This window comes from Ictalurus punctatus, chromosome 21, assembly GCF_001660625.3.
Source record: "Ictalurus punctatus breed USDA103 chromosome 21, Coco_2.0, whole genome shotgun sequence".
Lineage (NCBI taxonomy): Eukaryota > Metazoa > Chordata > Actinopteri > Siluriformes > Ictaluridae > Ictalurus > Ictalurus punctatus.
The window spans coordinates 4,402,694-4,428,768 of NC_030436.2; the positions used below are offsets into that span (position 1 = coordinate 4,402,694).

Consider the following 26,075-nt stretch of genomic DNA (forward strand, 5'->3'; position numbering starts at 1 on the left):
GGTCGTAAGAGTTTACAGTCACAGTAAGAGTTAATTCAGCAGTGGGGGGTTTTGATCTCCTTGGCGTCTCGTCAGAAGCTCGTCTACTTCCTGAAATGTTACTTTCTTTCAGTTTTCGTTTTGGTGCTGCTCAAACCACAGCAGCTTCAGCCTTATTGCATGAAGGTAAGTTCAAGTTCTCTGTTTCTCCCTGTTAGTTGACTGTAGGAAGTGCTGCTTGCTGTTAAATGTCACGGTCTCACTGCTGTTTAACTGTTTACACTTTAATCTCTTTGACTGTAGCTTTCTCCTATACTTATTATTATATTTATATTCCTTATTCTTCTGTATAAACACTCAGTAGGTCACTTCTTGTGAACTCACAGTACTACCAGAGTTCAGTCGTGTTATGCTGGACTTTAAATAGCCTGTCTTAAATGTTTGAAACAAGTTTTGATAAGCATAATTAATACCACCTTTCATTATTTTGTGTTTTTCATGTAAATTAAAGCATGGCTGTGCAATTCACCACCACCAACATGAGGAAAGGTAACTCTAAAGTTACTGGTATTTAATGAACTAGTTATATCTGTTTGGAAATGTATAAGATTTCAAATAGTAATACTACTCAAAAAATCTAGTCTTATTTGATTTTAAAATTATTATATAGCAACCACATATGTAGTACATAATAACTGGTACTTAAATATATCTAGAATATTATGAAAACAACAATAATAAACCGTGTATGATTAAACATTGTTATTGTAATTATTGCTATCCTTTCTCTTATTAAATATGTGTTGAAAATTTGGGATTTTTTTTTTTCATTTAAAATGGGAATAAACAGAAATGTTTACCACTACACTACAAAAATTACTAGTATACTATAATATATATGATAGATAGACAGACAGAAAGACCACTACACTACAAAAATTACTAGTTTAATACAACCATACAGTACAAAATACATTGCTGACAACTGAGATTCTTTGTATTTGGTATGTCCCCTTTTTGCTTTAATGACAGAGTGCACTCGAGTTGGCATGGACATCACAAGTTTGTGCAAAACCTTATGATCCATTTTAGATCAAATCCATCGGAGTGTCCTCTGAACACATGCTTCAATCGAAGAGATGAGTCATGTGGAAAATCTGACCTTTTGTACAAAGCAGTTAACATGATCAATACCTTTGATGACATTTGAGTAGGGTTCTAAATCATGCAGAATCTTATTATATTGAACATTTACTTTCTTTGTTTTAAATATTTCAAAACTTCTAATTCTTTTACATTGTAATCGTTCATTTCCAATTTTAAATGGAAAAAAAAACCAACAACCTAACAAACAATCCCATATTTTCAATGTGATCTCAGACGTTTGGACTTCACTGTGATGTCACGTACACATACTTTTTTACTTTTAACATATATTCAATAATATTAATTGTAGTTAGAAAGAAGTGCTATTGCTTTTATTATTGGTCTGTCAATCTTCAGGCGTTAAAAATGTTTGTGTAAATAAAACCTCGGCATCTGATTAGTCTGATATTTGTGATGTGTGAATCAATCCCAGCGGAGGAAACGGTTCAGTCGCTCAGTGAGGCCATCAATACGGGAGACAAAGCCGAGGCCATCCGATGTGTAGAGCAGCTCCTTACGCTGAACGTGCCTGTGTGTATGCGACTTACTCCGGAGGCCTATTCCCAAGAGTGCATCAGGTATATTCACAACATCCTTCTGATTTTCCCTTCATCATGACCAGAGATTCTAAGAGCTGAACATAGTGCTCCACTGATTCATTGCAGGTTGAGAGTTGGTGTTGAAGATGCGCTGTCTGACGCCTACATCACGATGCTGGTGACTCCTGGCATGACGATCTCAGAGCTGAAACAGAAGGTACAAACTTATCTTAACACTGTGCTGGGATTTATGTAGTGTGTGTCTCTTAATAAACTGCAGCGCTATGAAACATTCAGTGAATTGAAGTATTTAGTTAAGGATAGGTAGAGGGAATTGTTTTGGTTCTACTGATCAGTGTAGATTCAAATGCATATGAATGGAGTTACACAGTGTTGGTAATGTGGGGTCATTACTGCATCACTGCAATACTGTGTGTTCTGTCAGTTTTTTAGGCTTTGGTTGCTTCTCTTATGCTGCTTCGGTTATGTCATTGGTTGTAGTATAATGTTAATACCATGTCAATTGCTAGAAAAATGAACAGACAGAAATGGTTCATTGGTTCTTCCTCAAGCCTTCTACCATGTAAACCCTCATCTTAAATACCTGATGGAGAACAAGGGAATGAATTTTCCCAGTTCTTTGAAAGAGCCTTTGAAATATTGTTGAACATTGCCAATGTCCATATTTCAGCTCTGGTTCAGCTATCACGCCTAAATTTGGAGTTGAAAAACAGCTGACAGAGCATTTACTGGCAGAGCCAAATAATAATGGATTGCAAAGTAAAGGATGTTTGACTATTTCTGTTTTCATCTCTGTCAGTAAGACAGTTGAATTATGTTTCCTCTTTGGGAAATGCAGGTGTTGTGCAACAGGGGTAATCTGCATTTCTCATGCTGTCTCACACGTCCTGGCATTTTTGTTTTATTTTGCTTTGGTATTCAGTTTCTGGTGATCTGGTATTCAGTGTGTGATTTAGACTTTATTACAGATGGAAGCTTTAGGTTTGAAATAATGTTATTAATGGCGGTAATTGTGAATTATTCCTGTAATGCTATACAGATCTTTTGACAATGTTCAGCAGTCTGGGAAAATGGTCAGGACAACTTTCTTTCCATATGGCACTCTCAGAACGGCAACTATAGATCGTGGACCGGTATTTAGATTGTAATTGTATTGCAGATTCTATTACGTTCACCAAGGTTGCATCAGCAATGAGTTTTTTTAACCAAAGTTATTTTGTAAGGTCGTATTAGTTTTTCCTTATACCATATATTAATATGCGTGCTCGAACACATTAACGTCATCTATAGTCTATAGTCTATAGTAACAAATTACACAGGGACTTGTATGGTGGACACTGCACATATTTGAGTTTTTAAAAATGGGATAAAACAGTTCTGCAACAAGACATTTATTAAGCCTTTTTCAAAGGAGTCTCCAGTGTTACTGCTTTGTAGGAGACAGAGGTAAAGCTGTAACTTGTTTTCTAACACAGGAAAATATTCAAGTGTGCAGGCTTCATAACCACTCTCTGTAACATGACAAGGTGCATTTTCCCCCATTAACGTAGAGAGAGAAAAATAGAGCGGTAGATGAGAGGAAGACTGTGTATGGCTACTATAGCGTAAGTGAGAACAGGAACTAAATTGCTGTGGTATAAGAGAAATAAAACACTTCTGGACATGCTGTTACGGGAGGGGGGGGGGGGGGTTGGAAGAATTTTGTTGTGGTAATAGTAACTCTGGCTCATCAGTGCTTCAGGAATGCAGTTGGTCTTCATGGGAATTTCCATTTCCGTGAAAATGAAAGTGACTACTGTAAGCGCATATAAGTGTGTGTTGCTTTGTCACAAACTATACATATGTGTAGAAAGAAACGCACAAATGCAGGTAATTATAAACCTACAAAGTTTGTGAATTTATCATCAAATTTGCTGTGATCTTTGTTCATGTCATCCTAATAAGTAATTACACACAGATTTTTGTATTCTGATGACTTAACTGAACACAAAGATTCAACTTTCAACTTTATCTAGTATCTTCTTTAGCAGCAATAACCTACATCGTTTTGCCATAGGCGGGATGTGGGACTACTGTTTTGAAAAACATCGCTACTGTGTGCAAAAGATTAACTGGAAATTTCACAACAGCTTTAAAACAATGTTGTGGGGAAACATGAAACTTTTTGCTAGAACATTTTGACGCAAAGCTGTTTAATAAAAGGGTATGGCACAACAACAAAAAACAACAGTGAAGCATGGTGGTGGGAGCGTCATGGTTTGGGGCTTGAAATCACTGACATTCATTAATTCAATCAGATAGTGTACTTATTTTATCCTGGTCAGGGTTGCAGTGGATTCAGAACCTATTCTGAATTCAAAATTGTACTAAAATTGTTTACTCAAGAATGTCGGGATAGATGTCTGACACCTGAAGCTTAATGCTACAGACATTATCCCAATTGAGTTTCTATACCATGGCCTGAAAAGGACTGTTCATGCAAAAAAAAAAAAATCACAGAAATATTGATGCACTAAAATGGTTCTGTTTGTTTATTTGTTTGTTTGTTTTTAAGAATAAATGGTCTAAAATTGTGTGCAACGATAACAAACGTTTGCTGCTCAAGGCAGTTCTCCCAGTTGTTAAGTACAAGGGTTCATGTCTTATTTATTATTATGACCTTGATGAGTAATTAACAAATGTTTATTACAACTGTGTCTGTTGTTTCAGTGTAGTTCAGACTCCTGAATCCTCCAGCCATTTAAGCATTAGTGTTCTTGTCCTTGATATCATTGTGTGATGATATCTGTTTTTCCCCTTTACTCACAGGTTAGCCGAGACTATGGCTTCCACCCGTCACTACAGTGCTGGATCATAGGGAAGCGTTTTGCTAAGGATGGAGACACCCTGTTCAGCCACAACGTGACCTGTGATGATGATCAGGCATTTCTTTTCATCAGGTCTGCCCATTCTGCCAATCTAAGCCATGAACAGCAGAAACAAGAGGAGCAGAACAGGAAGATAGGCGGTATAAATACTCCTTCCTGTTCTTTTAACCTTTTATCCAGCTAATAGATTTCTGAATGTTATTGAACATTTGGTTCTTAGAACGTTAGGTGTTAAGTCTCCTGAAAACGCCTATATATAACGTCCTACAACATTTCTGCAACGTTTTTTTTAGTTGTAGGAACTAACTTACCTGACATGTAACATTAGTAAGAACGTTTTTGGAGCAATGCAAGACATGGTTCTGGTAATGTTCTTTATTAGCTGAGAAGTTATATACTGAACAGATTTGTTTCTTTAGCTTACTAGGTAATGTAGCTATTATGTTAGGGAAGCTTAGAGCCAGCAGCTTAGCATTGTGCAAACCGCATAGCCCAGCCATGGATTAGGTATGCAGTGTACACCAATTTAACACGCAGACACCAAACATGTTTTGGCTGATCTACATTTGAGTTATCTGGGCAATTGTAAAAATGGTACATTTTATTTTTGGCTGGATTTTAACTACCAAATAAATCCAGTTCAGCTGTGGATGTTATAATCTGGACTCAGAAACTGTAAAAGGTCATTCAAGCCTAATGAATTATGTATTATACCCTGACATTTGTTCAGGACAGGAGTGTGAGAGCATGGCATATATCACTAAATAGGTATGAAAGAAATCGGGTTTTACAGAATAATCAGTCAGTCATGTGGTTTGTAACTCAGTTAATCAGCAACTTAAAAAAAAAAAGCATGCAAACTGCTGAATGACATAAATAATAAAAAAGTGACGTGAGTATTTAGGTAGGGCTGACATGTATTGACATGACATGTATGCATTTTGTATTTGCAGTCGGACTACATTCCAGTATATTCATTGTTGTTCCTTATTGTAGCCTTTTTAATGATACCATACATGGATAGTGACTGAAATAATCCGATAACCTTTGCAGTGGACAAGTTGCGTCCCAATATCCTTGAGGCTCAGTGAAGGGGGTGTGGCCTCTCTGCCTGCCAGTTTCAGTAAAAGAAGCATGGACTATGTTCTTATCAGTCCCATGAAGGAGGCCACACCTTCTTACAAACCCAAAGGCTGTGCCTCCTTTACTGGGACTGCTGGGACTACTGAGACATTAAATCATATTGCATGGAATCATAGTTCATTTACTAGGACAGGCAGACTCCTTAAAGCTTATTCTTTAACTGTGCGTAGTGCCACATCATATTGCATATGAAGCTCTCTATTCTAGTGTATTAAATTACTTGCTGCTTTAAATGTATATTTCATGAATTTCATTAATACACAGAGATACACTTAAAGTGTTCATATGACTGCAGTTCAAGTCTGTAGTTCATAAAAGCAACTATAAAAGGTCATGCTACCCCGCTGTTTGACATTCAACATTAGTGACATTTAATACCCTTAGTTGCAAATGCGCTGGCACTGGCCTCAAATCAGTGGCGAATGTGCTGCAGTAACATCTGAAGCTGTGAAAATGTGTGTGTGTGTATGTATGTATATATATATATATATATATATATATATATATATATATATATATATATATATATATATATATATATATATATATAATCAACCTGAATGCCACCTAAATTGCTTTTATTGCTGTCTTAAGGTATAATTGAGAACATTGAGGTGCTCAGTAGAGGTGCAGCAGAGTTGGGAGCACGACGCAAACGACCTCAAACACCTCCTGAACAAAAAACTCCCCGAAAGCCTCCTCCTAAACCAGTGGTGAGGTTTGAACCATCCTTTGTTTCCTCCATAATATAAAATAGTCGTAATATCAAATGTATTAAAAGCCTGTGGGATATTAATCTATCTGACCAATCCACAACCCATTAAATTCTTGTTTGAGTATATTATCACATGTTTCCTAGCACATTTATTTTGTAGTACTAGTGTATTGTTGAAATGTGATTCATTTCATTGACTGGCTGTAGTGACATGCCTCTGCTGTGCTGTTCTACATACACTATGCTTTCCGTCAAAATTGTGAGGGTTCAAATTCCTAATCATAACCATAAAAGCAATGAAGATACTGTACAACTCTCCAGATAGTATGTGAGGAGTCTTATCAATTTACACAGTGCAATAAAGGGAGTGACACGAATATTAGATCCTGCTAGGTACATAGTACAATATAAATACCCTAAAAAAATGAACAGAATGGAATAATTTAGACTTTTAAAAATGCAGAAAGACAAGTGGGGGGAAAGACTGTGTGGAGTTTTGCTCGTTCTCCCCATGTTGTCGTCTTCTGTGTGTGAATGAGTGTATTTTTTGACATCGTGCCTACTTTATTTTATGCTTTTTGAGCATTCTTGAGCATCCTGTTTCTCATGTTTTGCACATAATCCAAAGTACTTTGAACTAAAAGTATAGATGAGCATATAAACGATTACTACGTTTTATAGTTTTGTTTGTATCATCATGATTTCACCATGACTCACACGAGCGAAATGTCCATGTTGTGGATCTAGATAGGATGGTCGTGTTTGCAGTGCACGTATATGAACAAACCCACACGGCCAGGGTGCGCAATGTGCAGTGCTGAGAGACCAGAAAACTATCAAATACCAGATATATACCAACCAGATGAAGAGGAAACGCGCAGAATTCAGCAAGAAGAGCTGGCCAGTCTACAGTACCAACAGGTATGACTTTTATTCTTCTATTATAAAAGCCTTTATATTATTCGTATTATTCTATTTGGCATGTTTCCCAGATGCTTTTCTGCTCGGCACAGCTGTAAAAAGTTACTGCAGAATTGTCAGCTCGAACCATTATGGCCTTTCTTGTCAAGAAGGCTTTTGGACAATCAGAACTACCTCTCACTGGATTTTTTTTTTTTTTTTTTGCACCATTCTGTCTAAACTCTAGAGAATACTTAACTGGATTTGCTGGAAGATCTGCAGTTACATGGAGAAGGAAACTAACTTATTAATTAAGAGACATCAATAATTATAATCAGGACCTAGGAGCATACTTGTAAAATATATGGAGTCAATTATTTTAATACATGAAGTGAATGGAAACACCACTATACATTGCTGTGAAAAAGTATTTGCTCCCATCCTGATTTCTTCTGTTTTTGTATAGATCTCATACTAAATTGTTTCAGAAATTCAAACAAAATATAAGATAAAACAAAGGCAACCTGAGTAAACATATAATACAGCTTTCAAATGATAGTTATTTATTGAAGCAAAAAACGTTATCCAATACCAACTGGATCTGTGTGAAACAATTTACACTTTTGTAAATTGTAAAATTGTATCACTTTTTTTTGTGTGTTTACTCAGGTTGCCTTTGTTTTATGTTGTATTTCATTTGAAGATCTAAAACTATTTTGTCTGAGATATACACAAAAAGAAGAAATCAAATACTTTTTCACACCACTGTATTTCAATTGATCACACTCCAAAATGGATCAGTTTGATTTGAATAATACAACCGTGTCATCTCCGGTTTATATAATACGTTTTAGTAATAAGCATTAGCTAAAAATTTATAATAACTTCTGATGACTGATGTAAGTAAAGTAAGTACACCCCTACATGTATCACACTTTCAAATCCATAAAATTTTAATCAGGTGTTGAAGATTGTGTGCCAGTGATTAGAACCTGCTTAGGGAGTGCAGGTGGAACCGGTCTTGTTTAAACCCCTCCCATATCTAGTGTCTGGTGTTCCTTTGCTATTGAGGTATATGGTGTCATCATGCCAAAATCTAAAGAGTTCTGTAAGGCCTTCAGAAAAAAGGTTGTGGATACCTATGAGTCTGGCAAGGGATCTAAAAAGATCTCCAAATTATTTGAAATACATCACTCTACTATTAGGAAAATCATCTACAAATGACGGATTAAACGAATCATACACTGTTGCTGTTTTCAGTGAGTCTCTATATTATTTTAATTTTGTTGATGGGATAAAATCTCTCAGTCCATCAGAGAGGAGCGAGAGAAGAATTTCCTCAGTCTGCTGGAGACCGACAATCACGACCTTGTTAGTAACACAGAGGAGATTTGCTGTCCCATCTGCTGCGAGGAGGTCGTGGCAGGAGAGGGCGTCACTCTCCGAGAGTGCCTTCACAGCTTCTGCAGGTAATAAATAACCACCACTAATTGCACCACACTTTCAGTGGAAATCATAAACATGACCAAAGTGACCGTGACGGTTTTTGTTTTCACAGAGAATGTGTGAAGATGACCATTCTGAACTGTGTGGATGCAGAAGTGACGTGTCCTTATGCAGATGGGGAGTACTCCTGTGACTGCAAGCTTCTGGACCGAGAGATTAAAACAGTAAGTCCTGATACTCAAAGTGCAGGAGAGACTCAAATATTAAAAAATGTATTCATATTGATGGAAAAAGGTAATGATTTGTGTAGTCAAGCTCTGTTTCTGTACTGATTCCCCACTTAAAGGAATAATCCGCCCTGAACAGCTACATTTCCCACAATGCCATTCAGCTACCCGCTGATAGTGGTGTAGTGGGATGTAACCCTTGCTTCATTTTCACCTAAAGAGAGTGATACAGCAGCACTTTAGTCTATTTAGTCTGGCCAGTTCTCTCAGCTCCTCACACTCTGCTGAAACAGATCAGCTTCCAAAGCTTCAACATTCATGCTAATACCGCCATCAATGCCATCGCACTCGTCATCTCATCGATCGCTGATTAGCTGAGCCGAGTCTCTGCCGTAACTACGGGTGGCTGAATTGCATTCTGGAACGAACGTTGTCGTCACTTACTGTATGTTTGAGATGGCTGAATTTTTTTCTTCTGTTCAACACCCTGTGATGTCAGAGCCTCCAACGATGGCTCAATGCACTTGTATGGCCAGATGAAAGAAATGATTGCTGGGGGTTAAAATTCATCTTTATATAAAACGTTCTCTATACACTTTAATGCAGTCTATCTGCAAATACAGACTCTCATAAAACCACAAGGCCAGAGAGACACTGATATGGTGCTCGAACAAAGCGAACGCTTAGCTTGGAATGGATTCGGCATCACTTTGTGTAAAAGCGTCTATAAAATGTGGAGTTTTCCTCTAATTACACATATCAGCAGTACTCAGTTACGAGCCGATATCAGTTATGAGCACCTACCGAGGCTAAAATAAACAGTATAAAAGTAAAGCATGTGTATTCAAATAAATATTTTTTTCTAAACAATAAAGTTGGTAAAAATACTATTTTACATTCAGATGCAGATAATAATCGGTGCGTAAAAAGGTGCCGCTCCCCACTTTGTTGTGACTGGCTTGCACTTTCTCTGTTAAAACAGTTTCTGATATTTTACAGCACGGTGGTTGTGGTGGGTGTGGCAGATTGTTGGTGGTAAGTGTGGAAGAGATATAATACCAATTGGACACCACATGTACACAAACCAAAGTACTTCGTCAAATGGTTCTGTAAACTATAACAAATCCGATCCAATGACGAGGTATCACCCAAACACCAAAAAAAGAGAGCGAGAAAGTTTCAGACCTGGGGTCTGAAACTAAAAGGTGATGTTGATGGCCATTCCAATATTTTTCATCCCTTCCTTACACATACACCCCACCATTATGTCTGGGAAGAGCAGTAAATGGAGTGATAAAATTAGTTTATTGCACTTAAAATTTCGGACATATCTGGTATTTTACAGCTGTACCGCGAAGAAATGTACAGACATTTTCTTTTATATTTATTGCTATAAACTAACACGCCCATAGCTGAGTAGTGAATACAGTGGAAGGATTTCCAGCACAGGTTTAACATTTCCATCAACACAGCTGTTGGCTGAAATATCTCTTTCAGCTCCTGTCACCTGACGAGTGCCAGAAGTTTTTGGAGTTGAGGCTGAATATTGCCGAGTCACGCAGTGAGAACAGTTACCACTGTAAAACCCCGGACTGCCCCGGCTGGTGCATATTTGAAGACGATGTCAACGAGTTTGCCTGCGACATCTGCAATGAAACCAATTGCCTCCTCTGCAAGGTGAGCGAGAAACCCGAGCTATACCGAAAGGGCCTGAGTTTGTTTTCATGAGGTATATACTGTAAAGGTGTGTGTCTGCTATAGGCCGTTCACAAAGACATGAACTGTAAAGACTACCAAGATGACCTTCGCCTCAGGGCAGAGAACGATGCTGCAGCCAAACGAACCACAGAGATACTCGAGGTTAGCCAACCAAAACACATTTACACACCATGTACAGTAAACTACAGTAGCTATATAAATGTAAACATACATGGACGTTATCACACTACAATCGTTTTATATGTAATGACAAATCTAATGTAGATGTCTATTGTTCTACTTACCTCTGATGTAGCCAAGACATAAACTACTTGCAATTAGACAGTTACGTTGAGCATTTCCAGGACAAATACACCTTCAAACATTTGGAGGTTGATACTACATGGTGATCTTTACAGTGTCCAACTACATGGTGATATTTTGTTGTTTATCAAGTCACTGAGGAAAATAAAGATAGCAAACATGTCTTGGCTAATCAGCTACATGTATAAATATGGTGTTCATGAGATTTTTCACTGAACCGTCCCTTTAAACGTATACATGTAGACATTCCTCAGATTGCTAACATGCCCAGTGTGTATTACAGATGATGTTGCAGAATGGTGAAGCCATGTACTGTCCTAAATGCAAAGTGATCATCCAGAAGAAAGACGGTTGTGACTGGATCTGCTGCCTCATGTGTAAGACGGAGATCTGTTGGGTGACCAAACAGGCCAGATGGGGTCCTCAGGTATAACTGCATTAGTGTTTCTTAATTCAGCATGTAATTGATTTACAAAGACATTTCTTTAGTCATGGGGTGTGAGGGTTTACAGATATGGCTGTACTGAGATCAGGAAATCTGAGTATAGTTATACTATAGTTATCGGGTTAAAGTTGTACATTTCCTGGTGTAGCAAATCTTTTGAAATATACAGCAAGAATAAGTAAGGGATAAAAAAAAAAAACAACACTTTGGGCGTGCTGGAAAACATAATCAATGACAGGATTTGACGTTAAGCGGAGATTATTTTCTCTATTTTATTGAGTGTTTAGTTCCTCTTATACCACATTGATTTGCTAATAATTACTTATATACAACTTACTTATGTTATAACAGCTATGACCAGTCATACCCTCACCAGCATCGATTTTTTTATTTTTTCATCTCTTTTGAAGAATTAAAAAAAATGCAAAAAAACCCAGCTTGTAATGTTACAGAGGAATTGGAAACCCCTACGTCCTGAGAGCTTTCCAGTAGCGGAAAACTTAAAGGAACACCTTTCCTCGGACGGTTATAAAAACTGTTTAGACACTGACAACGTTTACATGGACAGCAGTAATCTAATTATTGACCGTATTCTGAATAAGACAATATTGTGATTAAGGTGTTTACATGAGTCGCTTTTAGAATACTCCTTTCATGATCCCGTTTTAAATGTTCTAGAACATAGATCGATTAACGGCAGACGTCATTATGTCCCCGCGCCACGCCGTCCGACGTTCCCTCCAGAATTTCACGTATCGACATACAGTTGGTCTTCGTTATGGTACCGTATACAGTTTTGGGTGTTTTTATTAAAAGTTTTACGAACGCTTCAAGTGCGGTTAATTATTTGTCATGCTGTACGTGCAAATAGACGACTGCTTGATGCCGTGGGCTGCGTCCCAAACCGCGTACTTACCTTCTATATAGTAGCCGAGATACATGTATTTTTCCCCACTACAGACCTATAGTAGGCAAGTATGCGGTTTGGGACACAGCCATGCTCTCGTTTGCCATAAAACGGTTGAGCACTGCCGTGTGTGTACGTGTCCTGTCGCAAAATGAAAACTCTCACACGACATTAATAGTGAGATTAAGGTGTGTACATGTCTGTAATACACGTCCATAATGCGACTAAAACAGGAATACTCAACACGTCTTAATTTGATTAGTGTTTACTTCGAGTATGACCTTAATCGGATTAAGGTAATTAAAAATCGCTGTTTACATGCTAGTTTCTTAATCAGAGTATCGTCTTAATCGGATTAATATCGGATTACTGTTGTCCATGTAAACGCACTGAGTGCTTATGTGAAGCGTGAACATCAATTCATTGTTACTATAGAAGAAATAACATGTTATAACGAGCGCATTAATATAAACCTTGCAGTCAGAACAGCTGTCAGAGCTCCTGTTACTAAAAAGGAATCAACACCTTGTGACCAATCAGAATTGAGCATTCGGTTGTACAATTTATTCTATACTTAAGTCTGATTTCTGGTGTCTTTATTGCTTAGACGGTGATGTTTCATTTGTTGTTGAACCTTTGTCCTTATATCTTGTTCCATAACGAAGGCTTCTTATTCGTCCTCAGGGTAATGGAGACGTCTCGGGTGGATGTAAATGTCGCATCAACGGTGCCCCTTGTCACCCAAATTGTCAAAACTGTCACTGATCACAAATCTACCTAATCTGTGATGGCACATCATATTTTCACTAACACTCTGGAGTAAGGAAGTAACCTCTTCTGTCACTAGCAGACTGATGCTATTGTTCCATAAGCATGTATCCATAACACAATCAGTTTAATCAGTGGAATTACGAATCATCAGTTGGGTATGTGATCACCTTTATATGAACTGTTTACAAAAAAAAAGGATCATTTTCGTTATAGGGGTTTGTTATTTGTATATATTGATGACCAATTTTTTTTTATCTTGGGTAATGACCAAAGCAGATGTTGCACATTAAGCATCATAGCACTAAGAACATTAGGTGGATGAGAGAATATTTGTAGCATTTCTGCGTTGTAGCTCTCCTCTATCGTACAAGATAGAACATGCTTCCGTCGTGACACACGAAGCCAGAACTGCATCTTTTCTAACTTCTGTGTCACAGGGCACACTACAGACGTCCATAATTAGCTAATGTCACTGTGATTGACGGGTTGAAAAATGGAATATCATCCCTCCCACCCAGCGAGCATGGCCAATTTTGCTTTCTTTACTCCTGGTCACGGATGGCTATGGCATCATGAGGATTAAAACTCGTTATCTCCTGATAATGGGGTGCCACTTGGGAGCTTTACATATTAAACCTCGTGCATTATTCTATGTCATTTAGTTCTTATACAGGTGCATATGAAGTTAGCCTTCAAATAAAGTTACCCCCTAAAAATTCTACAGTTAGCCGTTAAAGGTAAACATACAGTACGTATCCAACATGTTAATGGTGCATTAATAATATGTGTAAATTATGAGACATGAATGGAAAAAATGTGCATTGTGTGTATACATGGATCTTTCATAACATTTGCAATAATAATCACTTGTGAAATATTTATGGTTTCCTAGAAGTTTATTTGTTGGTCAACATATTTTGCAGATTAATGAAACATTATTGAAAGAATGACCAAGTCAGAGACATATTTTCACAATTACAAAGTGCAACCAGCAAACATGAATTTATTTTAGTGCAAATAAATGACCAAAAATGGTTTATTAATAACTTAGGATCAAGTGTGTATGAAAAAAAAGGATTAAGCATGGATTGTGAACACGTATGACCAATGAGTGTTGGTGTAGTTCAAGTAATTATGAGTGAAAACGATATTCTGTGCTGAAATCTAAAATAGAGAAACCAGATATTTGTATGTTTGTATGCACCGTTTGTTATATTACATTGGATTCTATAACCACGCCATCAAGTAACTAAAGCAAGCCCACTGTTTACTCCTTACACATTATACGCAGACGTAATAAGGCCTCCGCTTACAGAATATACTGTAATGGAACACAAATTGTGCATAACAGATTGTTGCATAAAACTTTGTAGCTGTTAGTGTCATTAAATTGTACAGTAAAAATATTAGAAGAAAGATCACTGGGCTTTCAAGAATAATGAATTTGTATTAGACATCCAGACTGATCTGATCAATGAACGAGCATTGGATGATACTCAGAGCTCTGTTTTCAGCATCACGTATCAAATTTAAATGGTATACCATAATAATATAATATAGATTTTTGCCTAAACAAAGAGTATACAAACTGTGACCATTTATTCATATTCAGTTAAAGAGCACATATTGAAAATAATGAGCTGTACTAACCGCAAAAAAAAAAAAGAGAAAAAAAAAGCAAGGCGCTAACGATAAAGGTTTTTGGTCTCATTATTATTCATAAGGGACATATCCATTCAGTGCACTCTGCACATTTAGATGGACATCAAAATAATCATGCATAAATTGACAATGTAATCTTATGAAAATCCATAATCAGATTTGTGAATCTGTATTTAGGTGAATAACCCAATAACCTGTTTTGTAGGTATAAACCTTTTTTTACTTTTATTACGAATCTTACTTTCAAAATGTCTTACAATGTTAACGTTGCAAATATTAATTACAATTTACACACCTACAACTTTAATGCTATATTTCTGAATCCCTGGTTATGCTTCCAGGGTTTTTGAGGGTTGGGTCCAACTGAATGGGTGCAGAAAGGTAAGGAGGTGGGGCCAAGTGGTCAGCTTCAGACAACTCATGGGGTTGTTGGCAAGTGGATGGGTCCAGAAAGGTAAGGGGGTAGGGGCAAGTGGAAGGGTCCAGAAAGGTAAGGAGGTAGGGGCAAGTGGAAGGGTCCAGAAAGGTAAGGAGGTAGGGGCAAGTGGAAGGGTCCAGAAAGGTAAGGGGGTAGGGGCAAGTGGAAGGGTCCAGAAAGGTAAGGAGGTAGGGGCAAGTGGAAGGGTCCAGAAAGGTAAGGGGGTAGGGGCAAGTGGAAGGGTCCAGAAAGGTAAGGGGGTAGGGGCAAGTGGAAGGGTCCAGAAAGGTAAGGGGGTAGGGGCAAGTGGAAGGGTCCAGAAAGGTAAGGGGGTAGGGGCAAGTGGAAGGGTCCAGAAAGGTAAGGGGGTAGGGGCAAGTGGAAGGGTCCAGAAAGGTAAGGGGGTAGGGGCAAGTGGAAGGGTCCAGAAAGGTAAGGGGGTAGGGGCAAGTGGAAGGGTCCAGATAGTGTTAGTAAAAGAGTAAAGTATAAACCCATTGTACAAGTTGTACTGTACAAAATGAATAATTACAGAATAAGGAAACGTACAAACCTTTCAACAATTCAACTCCATATTTAGGCAAACGTGTTCAAATAAAAACTTACACTGTTTCTCTCGAACAACACAAATACTTCGAATGGCTCAGTAGTGTGTTACTCATCATACATTCCAGATCCTCAGCTTAAACCTATGGGGGAAAACACTTTACTGTAATCTCTCTTAGCATGACATTAATTAGGCCTCACAAATATAAATATAAATAAATGAAGGCAGCCCATCTCAAAGTGCTTGGAGAGAGACAGGCCTGTTCAGTTCATGTTAAGGGAACAGGAGGTTGAGTTTAGGTGCCCATTCCAGAGCAGAGTTCACTACAGCCAATGCAGCAGCCCCCAGTGCCACGGTGATGCCCATCACTGCCAGTCTGACAAGTCGGCGTGCAGCAGGTCGAATCACGGCCACGGTGCCAAGCTGAGGGTTTGCGGTACCACCATGCTGCTGCTGCTCCTGCTGCTGCTCTCTCCGCCTGCGGCGAAGCACTGTGTCGGGCCGCTGCTGCGCTGAGACCAGCTCAAAGTCTGTGAAGGTGGACGCGGCCGTTCTGGAAGAGACCGAAATCCTCGTCATGACACTTTGCAACTGACCCACAAACAGACCATCACAAAATCAACATATCTGCCTGTTATTTAAAACAACCGTTTAGAGAATTTGCATTATGTTTGCATTACTTTTGCACTGGAGCTACACGACTAACAATTAACTAACAAATAATAGTGGTTTATCTGCCTGAAACTGCATCTGGCCCTTCAGTGACGTCAGACAGACCTGGAGATGTAGTTTAGGACATAGTGTGAAGTACTGTCATTTATAAACTTGAAGAAAAAAAAACTTCCATTTGGGGCCTAACTTTCCTCCTTAGTACAATTTGCCATCTTATCTCCCTATACTCGATTTAAAAATCTGAATACATAGCAGTAATTTTAAGTAAACATTGAGAAGATTTAGGCTGAGATAGATTTCCAATAACTGTAAGCTGCATGAGCCTCATGACTAAAGGTAGTCAGGGAGAAATCTCAGTGAAATCTCTTACTAATGACCTTTCCATTTGAATTAATCGATTTCAATGTCCGGCAGCACATGCTTATGATGAATTATGATCAGGCTTACATGAAATGCGAAATACAAGTCAAATGAAAAACAAACAAACATCAACAAAAAACCCACTCTGAAGCAATAAGTGCTATATTGGTGAGACAAAGGCAGGAAGTAAGAGTGAATGGGGAGCAGGAAAGGTAACTCACTGCTGAGTGCGCTCCCGAGTCGCTCCCTTTGCCAGCTCGGATGGAGGGAACTGTACGAAAAGGTCTCCGGCTCGGCTGATCAGGGTCTCGTAGGGGAGATCCTGAGGGATCCGAGAGAGCAGGTGGTGCATCATGGCCATGTCACACTCACAGTCCAGCACCTCCTCCTCCCGATACAGCACGATCTGAACACACACAGATAATAAACAGATGAGGAATGGGTTGATCATGGGTTACATCAATACTTACAGGCACTATATGGTTCTAATCTGTACTATACTGTATATACCATTTTTTATAATGCTAGGAAACAGAATGAATGTTTAGGCAATTATCCTGTTGAAAACGTAATATATGACCGGGCTGGATGTTATTGTTTCTATAGTAACAGCCAGTTCACAGGGATTTGTATGGTATACGTTCTACATAATCTAAGGCTAAAAAGAAACAGATTAAAATAAAGGTTATTTAACAAAGAAAAATGTACAATCACTGATATGATGACGCTCTCAGTCAAGACATGTTTACTTAATATTTATGGAAGGAGTCTACAGTGTCAGTGCTTTGTAATGGTCAACACATTTTCCCCTGCAGGAAAGTCATCAATGCTTTGAAAAAAAAAAAAAATCAACAACAACAAAAAAAAAAAGGTTAATTTCTTAATACATTTTAAATTATAACCCTTGGCAAGCTGCTGTGGTATAAGATGAAGAAAACACGTTTGGATGTACTGTTGTTGGAAAATAGTCCACGTTAGCATGGTAACGGTAACTCCACTTTATGTCACGCTGTATCACATCATCCTGTAGTTGATTTTTATTTATTTATTTTCTTAAATAAAAGCACAGCACTAAGTTTTAGTTCTTTACGTATCTAAGGTCGCCAGAAATTTTGAGGATGATGAGTAGGCATAGGAAAAATAAGTGAACGGCTTCTATATCAATGCACAAAATTATATTAACAGGATGTTATGGCATTCAGACTTACGATTTAATTGACACCCTACATCAGACAATGGTAAAGTAACCAAATTTTTAGGAAAACTTGATTTCTATAAACTATAAACACTGGTTCAGTAGCAGTCAAACAGTGAAATTCATTCAGACAACCTTAATAGAAATACAATAAGCCTAATATTTTTTTCCATGATGGATGAAAATGATATGTAATCAAACCGTAGGGAAAAAAATCATAACGTATCTTACAGAAATTCCAAAAAAACAAAAAAAACCAATTGAGAATGTTTTATAACCACCTCATAGCATTCTCTACTATCCGGTAGTACTCTATCTATCTCCAATCAAAATGCAAGTTACATAGATATTCCCACAAATATTAGTTTGAGAGTCTTTTCTATTCTTCTCAAATGACCTGCATAGGATCACAATTTAAAAACAAAACAAATGCAGGTGCCATGTCTATTAAGAGCACTCTGCGATAATGGCTACTGAAATATTGATAAAACTGTGTAAGCCTAAGCAAACACAAAGTGCTTACGGCTGCAAAAGCGAGCTCTTATTTGCCCTGTTAAACTCAGCTGTCAAAAGCGCAATAAAAGCCTGCTTTGTACTTGTCACTGCTTACCCAAAATAGCAGAGACTGAGAATACCTGTCCTGAACAAGAGAGCGCTGTCTGACCATAGAAGCATTCAGTAAGCCGAGTGAGCAAACTCACCACAGCGGCGAAATAAATTGGCATCAGTGGATGGCAAGCCAAGAAGAAATCGTACAACCGCACTACGTGGCGGAAATCTGATAACACATGGCCGAACCAGGTGATGAGCCAGCTCAGGGCGAAGATGGTCCCCACCTCAGCTCTAGAGAAAATACAAAGAGCGTCATTGTTTCATTTTAAAGAATCATAAAATGTGGAAAATAAGATTAAATAATGCATCAACTTTGGCAAGAACATGATTACCATTATAATCATAACAGAACATACATCATAATGATAATAACTGTAATTTTAAGGTTATGATAAAGCTTAATTAAACATACACCGCGTTATAAGTCGGACAAAACTGAAACTCATCTTAACTTTCCTTAACAGTCTAAACACACATTCAACACTCATGATGATGATCCGGGCAACTCAGAAATATCCAAACAAGGAAACTTTATTTACAACCGTCTAACTTTCCAATAGGTTTACTCACTGTTGCATGAAGTTGTACACCTCCGGGTTGACTCGCTCTATAATCGGCATTAGGTAGTTGAGGATGTGTTTTGTGTTGTCCATGGTGGGGTCCATAAAGTCCCTGTAATGGGAAAAAAGGCTCGGTTCTCAAAGACAAATAATAAAATCTTACTTAAAAGAAAAGCATGTGGTTTATCACTGATTTATCTACCAAACTAATACATAAATAAATAAATGCGTGAAAAAAATCAATCAATCGATTGATCTAAGGAATAAGAATTGAAACGTGTAGACGTCTGGCAACAAGTCATGACCCTGTCAGTCTCTAGACACGTTTTATTCGGAGCAGTTAAAACATAAACTCAGCAAAAAAAGAAACGTCCCTTTTTCAGGAGACGGGATTTTAAATATCATTTTGTAAAATCCAGATAATCTTTACAGATCTTTATTGGAAAGGGTTTAAATGATGTTTTTCATGCTTGTTCAATGAACCATAAACAATTATTGCACATGCACCTGTGGAAAAGTCCTTAAGACACAGACTGTTTACAGGCGGTAGGTAATTAAGATCACAGTTATTATTAAGTTAGGACACTAAAGAGACCTTTCTACTGACTCTGAAAAACACCAGAAGAAAGATGTCTAGGGTTCCTGCTAGCCTGCGTGAACATGCCATAGACCTGCTGCGGGGAGGCATGAGGACTGCAGATGTGGCCAGAGCAATAAACTGCAATGTCTGTAATGTAAGACGCCTGAGACAGTGCTACAGGGAGACAGGAAGGACAGCTGATCGTCCTTGCAGTGGAAAATTACATGTAACCATGTGTCCCACCAGACGTGATGGAGAACTTGCAGACGCATTGGTGGAAGAGTGGAGGAACATCTCACAGCAAGAACTGACCAATCTGGTGCAGTCCATGAGGATGAGATGCACTGTAGTACTTAAAGCAGCTGGAGGATACACCAGATACTGACTGTTCGTTTTAATCTTGACCCCCCCTTTGTTCAGGGACTCATTATTCCATTTCTGTTCCTCAAATGTCTTTGAAACTTGTTCAGTTATGTCTCAGTTGTTGAATCTTTTTATGTTAATACAAATATTTACACATGTTAAGAAATTTGCTGGAAATAAAAGCAGCTGAATGCGAGAGGACGTTTCTTTTTTTTTTTGGCTGAGTGTATATAATATCGGCACCCTTGGTAAATATGAGCAAAGAAGGCCGTGAAAAATTGTTTCCTCACACCATTACACCACCACCAGCACCCTGAACTGTTGACACAAGGCAGGTTGGGTTCACGGATTCATGCTGTTGATGCCAAAATCCGCATCTGAATGCTGCAGCAGAAATTCAATCAGGTGACATTTTTTTCTAAACTTTTTGACTGAAAGGAGTGGAACCAGCTGTTGTCTTCTGCTGTTGTAACCTGTCCACTTCAGGATCTCTCATGCTTTCTGAGATGCTTTTCTACTCACCACAGATGTAAAGAGTAACTACAGCCTTCCTGTGAGCTCCAAAAAGTCTGGCCATTCTTCTTCCACCTCTCTTATCAACACAGAACTGCCAGCAGTGAGTGTGTATATATGTACATATGAATGCTTCGGTGGTAAATGAGGTTTGTGGTAGAAGTAAATGAAATGTCTCAGACCAGTGGTTTTCAAAGTGGGGGCCGCCAGGGGGCGCCAGGGGACCTCAACAATTTGGTGTGAAAAATAAATAAATACATGATTTTCTCTCTCACTCTCAGACAACCACACACACACACGCGCACAATCAATTCCTAATCTAATGTAATGTAAAGATGTAAGATGTAATTATTAATAATAAAAAAAGGGGGATATATTCAGAAGTCTGTATTTTTAATGTGTTTTAAAGACATCTTGCAAAAGGGGGGCCTCGGTCAAATGTTAATGCCATTTGGGGGGCCTTGCCCTGGAATAGTTTGGGAACCCCTGTCTCAGACAACTCCACAAGTGCAGAGAATTTTTTACTACTAAACATGATTAAGGACGACTTGTGTCCCCCCCCACACACACATATATGCTTCTGAAATGTATTTGTATGACATTGCCGTTCCACCTGAGATGGTGTGTAGAGAGTTTCTCGACCAGTGCAGTGGCAAGACGTTCTCCCAGCACAAGCAGGAAGGTGACCACGATGTCGTGATAGCCCTGATAATAGTGCAGCTGGGGGTTTTTCTGCAGCACGCGCAGGATGATGTTGATCAGCTCCTCCTGCAGTCCCATCCTCTGCTCGTCAGGCATACCTGCACAAAGTGCAATATTTGGCAATGAAGAAACGTCGAGACAAGCTGACTGTTTTATGACCACCACAGTTAAAAAAAAAAAAAAAAAAAAACAACAAAACAACATTTTGGTCAAAAGTGAAACACGTGCAATTTTTTTTCTTCCTTACCCCAAATTCAATCAAGTCAAGTTTGGCATCTGAAGTTTCTGTTCTTAGGTTGTTTTATTTTTGGTTTTTATTTAAAAGGAGCTACAAGATTAACAAGGTAAGATTATAGCTACCGATCCACCCAGCTGCATACATGCAATCATTACACACTCGCCTCAATCTGTCTCAAGCTCTTCAACATGTGGTTTCTGACACTGCATGACTCACTGTTATGTATAATCATAATCATAATAATAATAGACAAAAAGGTATATTACAGCAATGGCAGCATATTGGTGTTACAGACCTGGAGGAAAGCGTCTCAGGGATCTCTGCACATCCAAGAGCACCTGGTTGTAGTCCTTATTATTCTCTCTATTCACTTCATCTGGAGAGAAAGCAGATAAAGATTTGTGTGACTCTACCAACACCAAGTATGGAACAATTTCAGCTCACTCAGAACTGACCAAGTTTTTCAGGGATGTTCTCTACAGGGACGTTCAATAGCCGAGGCCAGACTTTACAGCGGATCTCGTCGGTCATGAGCCCTCCTTCACTGATGGCCATCCTCCTCAGCGTGCCTACGTCGACAGGTGTCGCATTCAGAGCCTGTGTGATGTCGGCCATCTTCCGCTTCCTCTTCGGGTCAGCGCCTGCCCACACAGTTACGGTCAGTCAAAAGTGCAAGAGATATTACCACAACATTATCGAGAGAAAAAAAAGTTTCACTGCTACAGAAAGCCAAAGACAGACATTGTGAAATGTTATTCTTAACCTCTTCCCTCAATCTTGTTATTCTCCTCAAAACACTGACCCTAGGCACACACAGAGCCTGAATCCCAAATGCCTCCCTGTTTGATACATAGTGCACTACTTCTTCAGGTGTAAGAGCTATTAATTCACACCCTATATAGGGCACTTATACACACAGCAGGACGTCATTTGGGATTCAGCCAAGATGTCGTTTTTCCTCTGAGGTTTTCTTTTGAGTAGACTAAAAAAAAAAGCTATTAATATTGACATGAAGTCATTTTCATACGGGTGCAAACTTATAGGAGTACACAAACTCTAAAATAAAACAAAGGTAACCGTTAATATCCCTCCAAAACCATGTTAAAGGTTTATAAACATTTGGTAGCATCAAAGGCTAAATGAAGCTTTACCTCAAGTATCAGTGTTATCACGATGGAATTATATATGGGGAAATACATGGTTTAAGATTATTTATCACTTTGTGCATAATTTAATGTTTAACAATAACACTGATATTTGGAAAGATACTGCTATAATTGAGGAGAGAAAAAACTGTATATTTTGTATACACACTCTCTCTCTACATATACATACATACATACATACATATATACACACACACAATATATATATATATATATATATATATATATATATATATATATATATATATATATATATATATAAAATGTATGTATATATGTGTGTGTGTGTGTGTGTATATATATATATATATATATATATATATATATATATAAAATGTATGTATATATGTGTGTGTGTGTGTGTGTATATATATATATATATATATATATATATATATATATATATATATATATAAAATGTATGTATATATGTGTGTGTGTGTGTGTGTGTGTGTATGTATGTATGTATATATATATATATATATATATATATATATATATATATATATATATATATGCCACACACCTTTACCTTGTTTTCCAATCCCATCTAAAGAGACGCTGGAGGCTGCGATATTTCTGGACTTTTTCAGGTTCATGATGTTGTTGACATATTACACCAACACGGCTTTGTTTTCGCTTCAACTCGCAGGAACAGCACTGAACACACAAGCTCCATCCGAGTTCCTCCACATCACCGGGGTTCTGCTCCACAGTCTGCTAGCATAACAGCTCCGAAAAAGGCCACGACCACTCAGATAACAAACCACTTTTTTACTAAACTTAACACTGATCTCCCATCAAACGCAAACATCTCACGTAGACTCATATATCAAATTTAAGCATAGTGGACATTATTTTATATGCATTAGCTACAAATACAGTGCAGGCTATACAGCATCCTCTCTGAGCTGGCATTCTCTTTGCGGAAGTAAGCCACAATAACTTCACTATGACCAGAATCTAGCAAAATAAAAGTCCTCTTAAAGACCAACTCTAACTGCTGCCTCTCGTTCCAGTTATTCATGAAACGCACAGTGATGATGTCATTTTGTACCGGAACCCGGAAGTTACATTACACTGGTTCCCTCGACAAAAACCCAATAGGATTTTCCCATAGGGTTTGGGGTTTTCGCAAAAACACAAGCTCTATTATCGACAAAAGTGAACACAACCTTTGTGAAGTTTGAAGCCTAAATACAATCTCCAGAAATAAAAAGCTAATTGTAGGCTATAAACGAACTACACCACGGTCGCTCGACTTGAACGTCACCATCAGCAAGCTTCCGACAACTTTTCCAAACTTGATTTAAAAACATTTTCCATATAATACAGATGAATATTCATCCACGTTTTTGGAGGGATTGTGCACAGCATAGCTGAACCAGTTTATCTGCAAAATTTTGTCCTGTTCGGCTTGATGACGTTTAATGTCCCTGACTACGTCTGTAGTCCCATTTAGCAACTTGTGAGCACTAAACCACTAAAGGTGCATTACCGCCACCTACTGGACTGGAGTGTGGGCAGTAGCTTGGCAGGGGAAAAATAATTAAATAAATAATAATAATAGTAATTAAAAAAATAAAAAATAAAATAATAATAATAAAAATAAATAGAAAAAACACTACTACTACTACTACTACTACTACTAATAATAATAATAATAATAATAATACCAAAACAATACTGCATAAATAAAAGAAAATAAAGAGATAAATAGCTATATACTAGTTATTCGTACTATAGATTACTAAATTCTCTCACTTATACCAAGGAAGGGCTAAAATGCTAACTCGTTTCCAGGTTTTGGCGCTACGAAATGACGTCATCCCCTTACCACTCTATTGCACAGGTTCCCTGCCTTGGTCCTGGAGTATTCCCTGTTTTGGTGTTTAGCACTTAATGACTTCTGTTCAGCTTGGCTGTCTTTGGTTATTCCTTTACATCTAAATTACGTTTTCATACAAAACAGTTTGCATCCCTCTCATTACAGGATGCTGAGTTTGAAAGATTGGATTTAACACACTCCACACTTAGGAAGATAGATGGTGCAACCCCAATTCCAAAAAAGTTGGGATGCTGTGTAAAATGTAAATGTAAAAAAAAAAATAGAATGCAATGATCTGCAAATCTCAGAAACCCATATGCTATTCACAGTAGAACATAGAAAACATATCAAATATTTAAACTGAGGAAATGTACCATTTTAAGGAAAAAATAAGGCAATTTTGAATTTGATGGCCGCAACACATCTCAGAAAAGTTGGGACAGGGGCAACAAAAGTCTGGAAAAGTAAGTGTTACTAAAAGGAAGCAGCTGGAGGAACATTTTGCCAGATGGCCCCTTTCGTCTTTAGTCCTCTTTAGTTTAGAGGATGTGGCGTGTGTGGTTTCCAAAAAGAATTTAAAATTTCAATTTGTCTGGCCACAGAACAGTTTTCCAATTTGCCTCAGTCCATTTTAAATGAGCTTTGGCGCAGAGAAGACGGCAGTGTTTCTAGATCATGTTCACACATGGCTTCTTTGCATGATAGAGCTTTAACCAGCATTTGTGGATGGCACGGTGAACTGTGTTCACAGACAATGAGTTCTGGAGGAGTTTCTGAGCCCATGCAGTGATTTCCATTACAGAATCAAGCCTGTTTTTAATGCAGCGCCGCCTGAGGGCCCGAAGATCACGGGCATGCAGTATTGATTTTCACCCTTGTCCCTTGCACACAGAGATTTCTCCAGATTCTCTGAATCTTTTGATGATATTATGTACTGGAGATGATGAGATTCATAGTCTTCACAATTTTACGTTGATGAACATTATTCTGAAATTGTTCCACAAATTGTAGACGCAGTTTTTCACAGATTGGTGAACATCAGCCCATCTTCACTTCTGAAAGACTCTGCACAAACACAAAATCAAAGAAACTCTACGGTATTCGGAGGAGACATTTCACATGACGTCATCACAACGCACATTCAGTCAAAGCCCTCTTCAATTCACGTGTGTTGAACATGAGTTCAGCTTAAAGGTATCATTTACCAACAAACATCACTGCAGAAGACAATTTCGTGTAATTGCAATTTCGCCAATTCAAGTAGTTTTCCACAAAAAAAGCACATTTCTGCAACTACATCACAAATGTGTGTGTGCATATATCAGCAAAGAAATATAACCTGAGGTAGTAAAATGTTTCCTGTTTACATTGAACATGATTTTTTTCCCATTATTTTATTCCCTTTATTTATTCTTATCAATTGTTGTATCATATCCACTACCTACACTTTTTGCGACTTTTAATTTGACAAGTCGCTCGACCTATGAGTGTTCCAACTGATCTGTCACATGACTTTGGCCCAAACGCTGTC

The 26,075-nt window shown here is 38.1% G+C and overlaps 2 protein-coding genes across 3 annotated transcripts; one reads left to right on the forward strand and one right to left on the reverse strand.

Moving 5' to 3' along the window:
- On the forward strand, nucleotides 1–14,007 carry rbck1 (RanBP-type and C3HC4-type zinc finger containing 1). Its single transcript, XM_017450737.3, has 13 exons — nucleotides 1–165; nucleotides 491–528; nucleotides 1,559–1,703; nucleotides 1,791–1,881; nucleotides 4,494–4,692; nucleotides 6,290–6,408; nucleotides 7,158–7,331; nucleotides 8,619–8,779; nucleotides 8,869–8,980; nucleotides 10,481–10,660; nucleotides 10,745–10,843; nucleotides 11,289–11,432; nucleotides 13,042–14,007. Exons 2-13 carry the CDS (start codon nucleotides 492–494, stop codon nucleotides 13,120–13,122), a joined length of 1,542 nt encoding a protein of 513 aa, XP_017306226.1. The 5' UTR covers nucleotides 1–165; nucleotide 491; the 3' UTR covers nucleotides 13,123–14,007.
- tbc1d20 (TBC1 domain family, member 20) lies at nucleotides 14,006–24,077 on the reverse strand. Of its 2 annotated transcripts, none has more exons than XM_017450738.3 (8): nucleotides 23,243–24,077; nucleotides 22,006–22,191; nucleotides 21,846–21,926; nucleotides 21,224–21,410; nucleotides 19,165–19,266; nucleotides 18,684–18,825; nucleotides 17,009–17,193; nucleotides 14,006–16,308 (listed from the first exon to the last, which is right to left on the reverse strand). In XM_017450738.3, exons 1-8 carry the CDS (start codon nucleotides 23,313–23,315, stop codon nucleotides 16,029–16,031), a joined length of 1,236 nt encoding a protein of 411 aa, XP_017306227.1. In that variant the 5' UTR covers nucleotides 23,316–24,077; the 3' UTR covers nucleotides 14,006–16,028. The 2 variants fall into 2 exon arrangements, with proteins under 2 accessions (XP_017306227.1, XP_017306229.1); XM_017450740.3 differs by having other exon boundaries at nucleotides 23,249–23,712.
- Between the last annotated feature and the right edge of the window lie 1,998 nt (nucleotides 24,078–26,075).

What these genes read in the sequence shown, in the direction of transcription:
- rbck1 (XM_017450737.3), top strand. Translation starts at nt 492, where the DNA reads ATGGCTGTGCAATTCACCACCACCAACATGAGGAAAG. An exon ending in GCAGAACAGGAAGATAGGCG is followed by an intron (nt 4,693 to 6,289) that starts GTATAAATACTC and finishes TGCTGTCTTAAG; the next exon opens with GTATAATTGAGAACATTGAG. An exon ending in AGCCTCCTCCTAAACCAGTG is followed by an intron (nt 6,409 to 7,157) that starts GTGAGGTTTGAA and finishes TTGTGGATCTAG; the next exon opens with ATAGGATGGTCGTGTTTGCA.
- tbc1d20 (XM_017450738.3), bottom strand. Translation starts at nt 23,315, where the DNA reads ATGAACCTGAAAAAGTCCAGAAATATCGCAGCCTCCAGCGTCTCTTTA. An exon ending in CTCTCTACACACCATCTCAG is followed by an intron (nt 19,267 to 21,223) that starts GTGGAACGGCAA and finishes TTCCCATTACAG; the next exon opens with GGACTTTATGGACCCCACCA. An exon ending in CAATTTATTTCGCCGCTGTG is followed by an intron (nt 17,194 to 18,683) that starts GTGAGTTTGCTC and finishes GTGTGTGTTCAG; the next exon opens with ATCGTGCTGTATCGGGAGGA.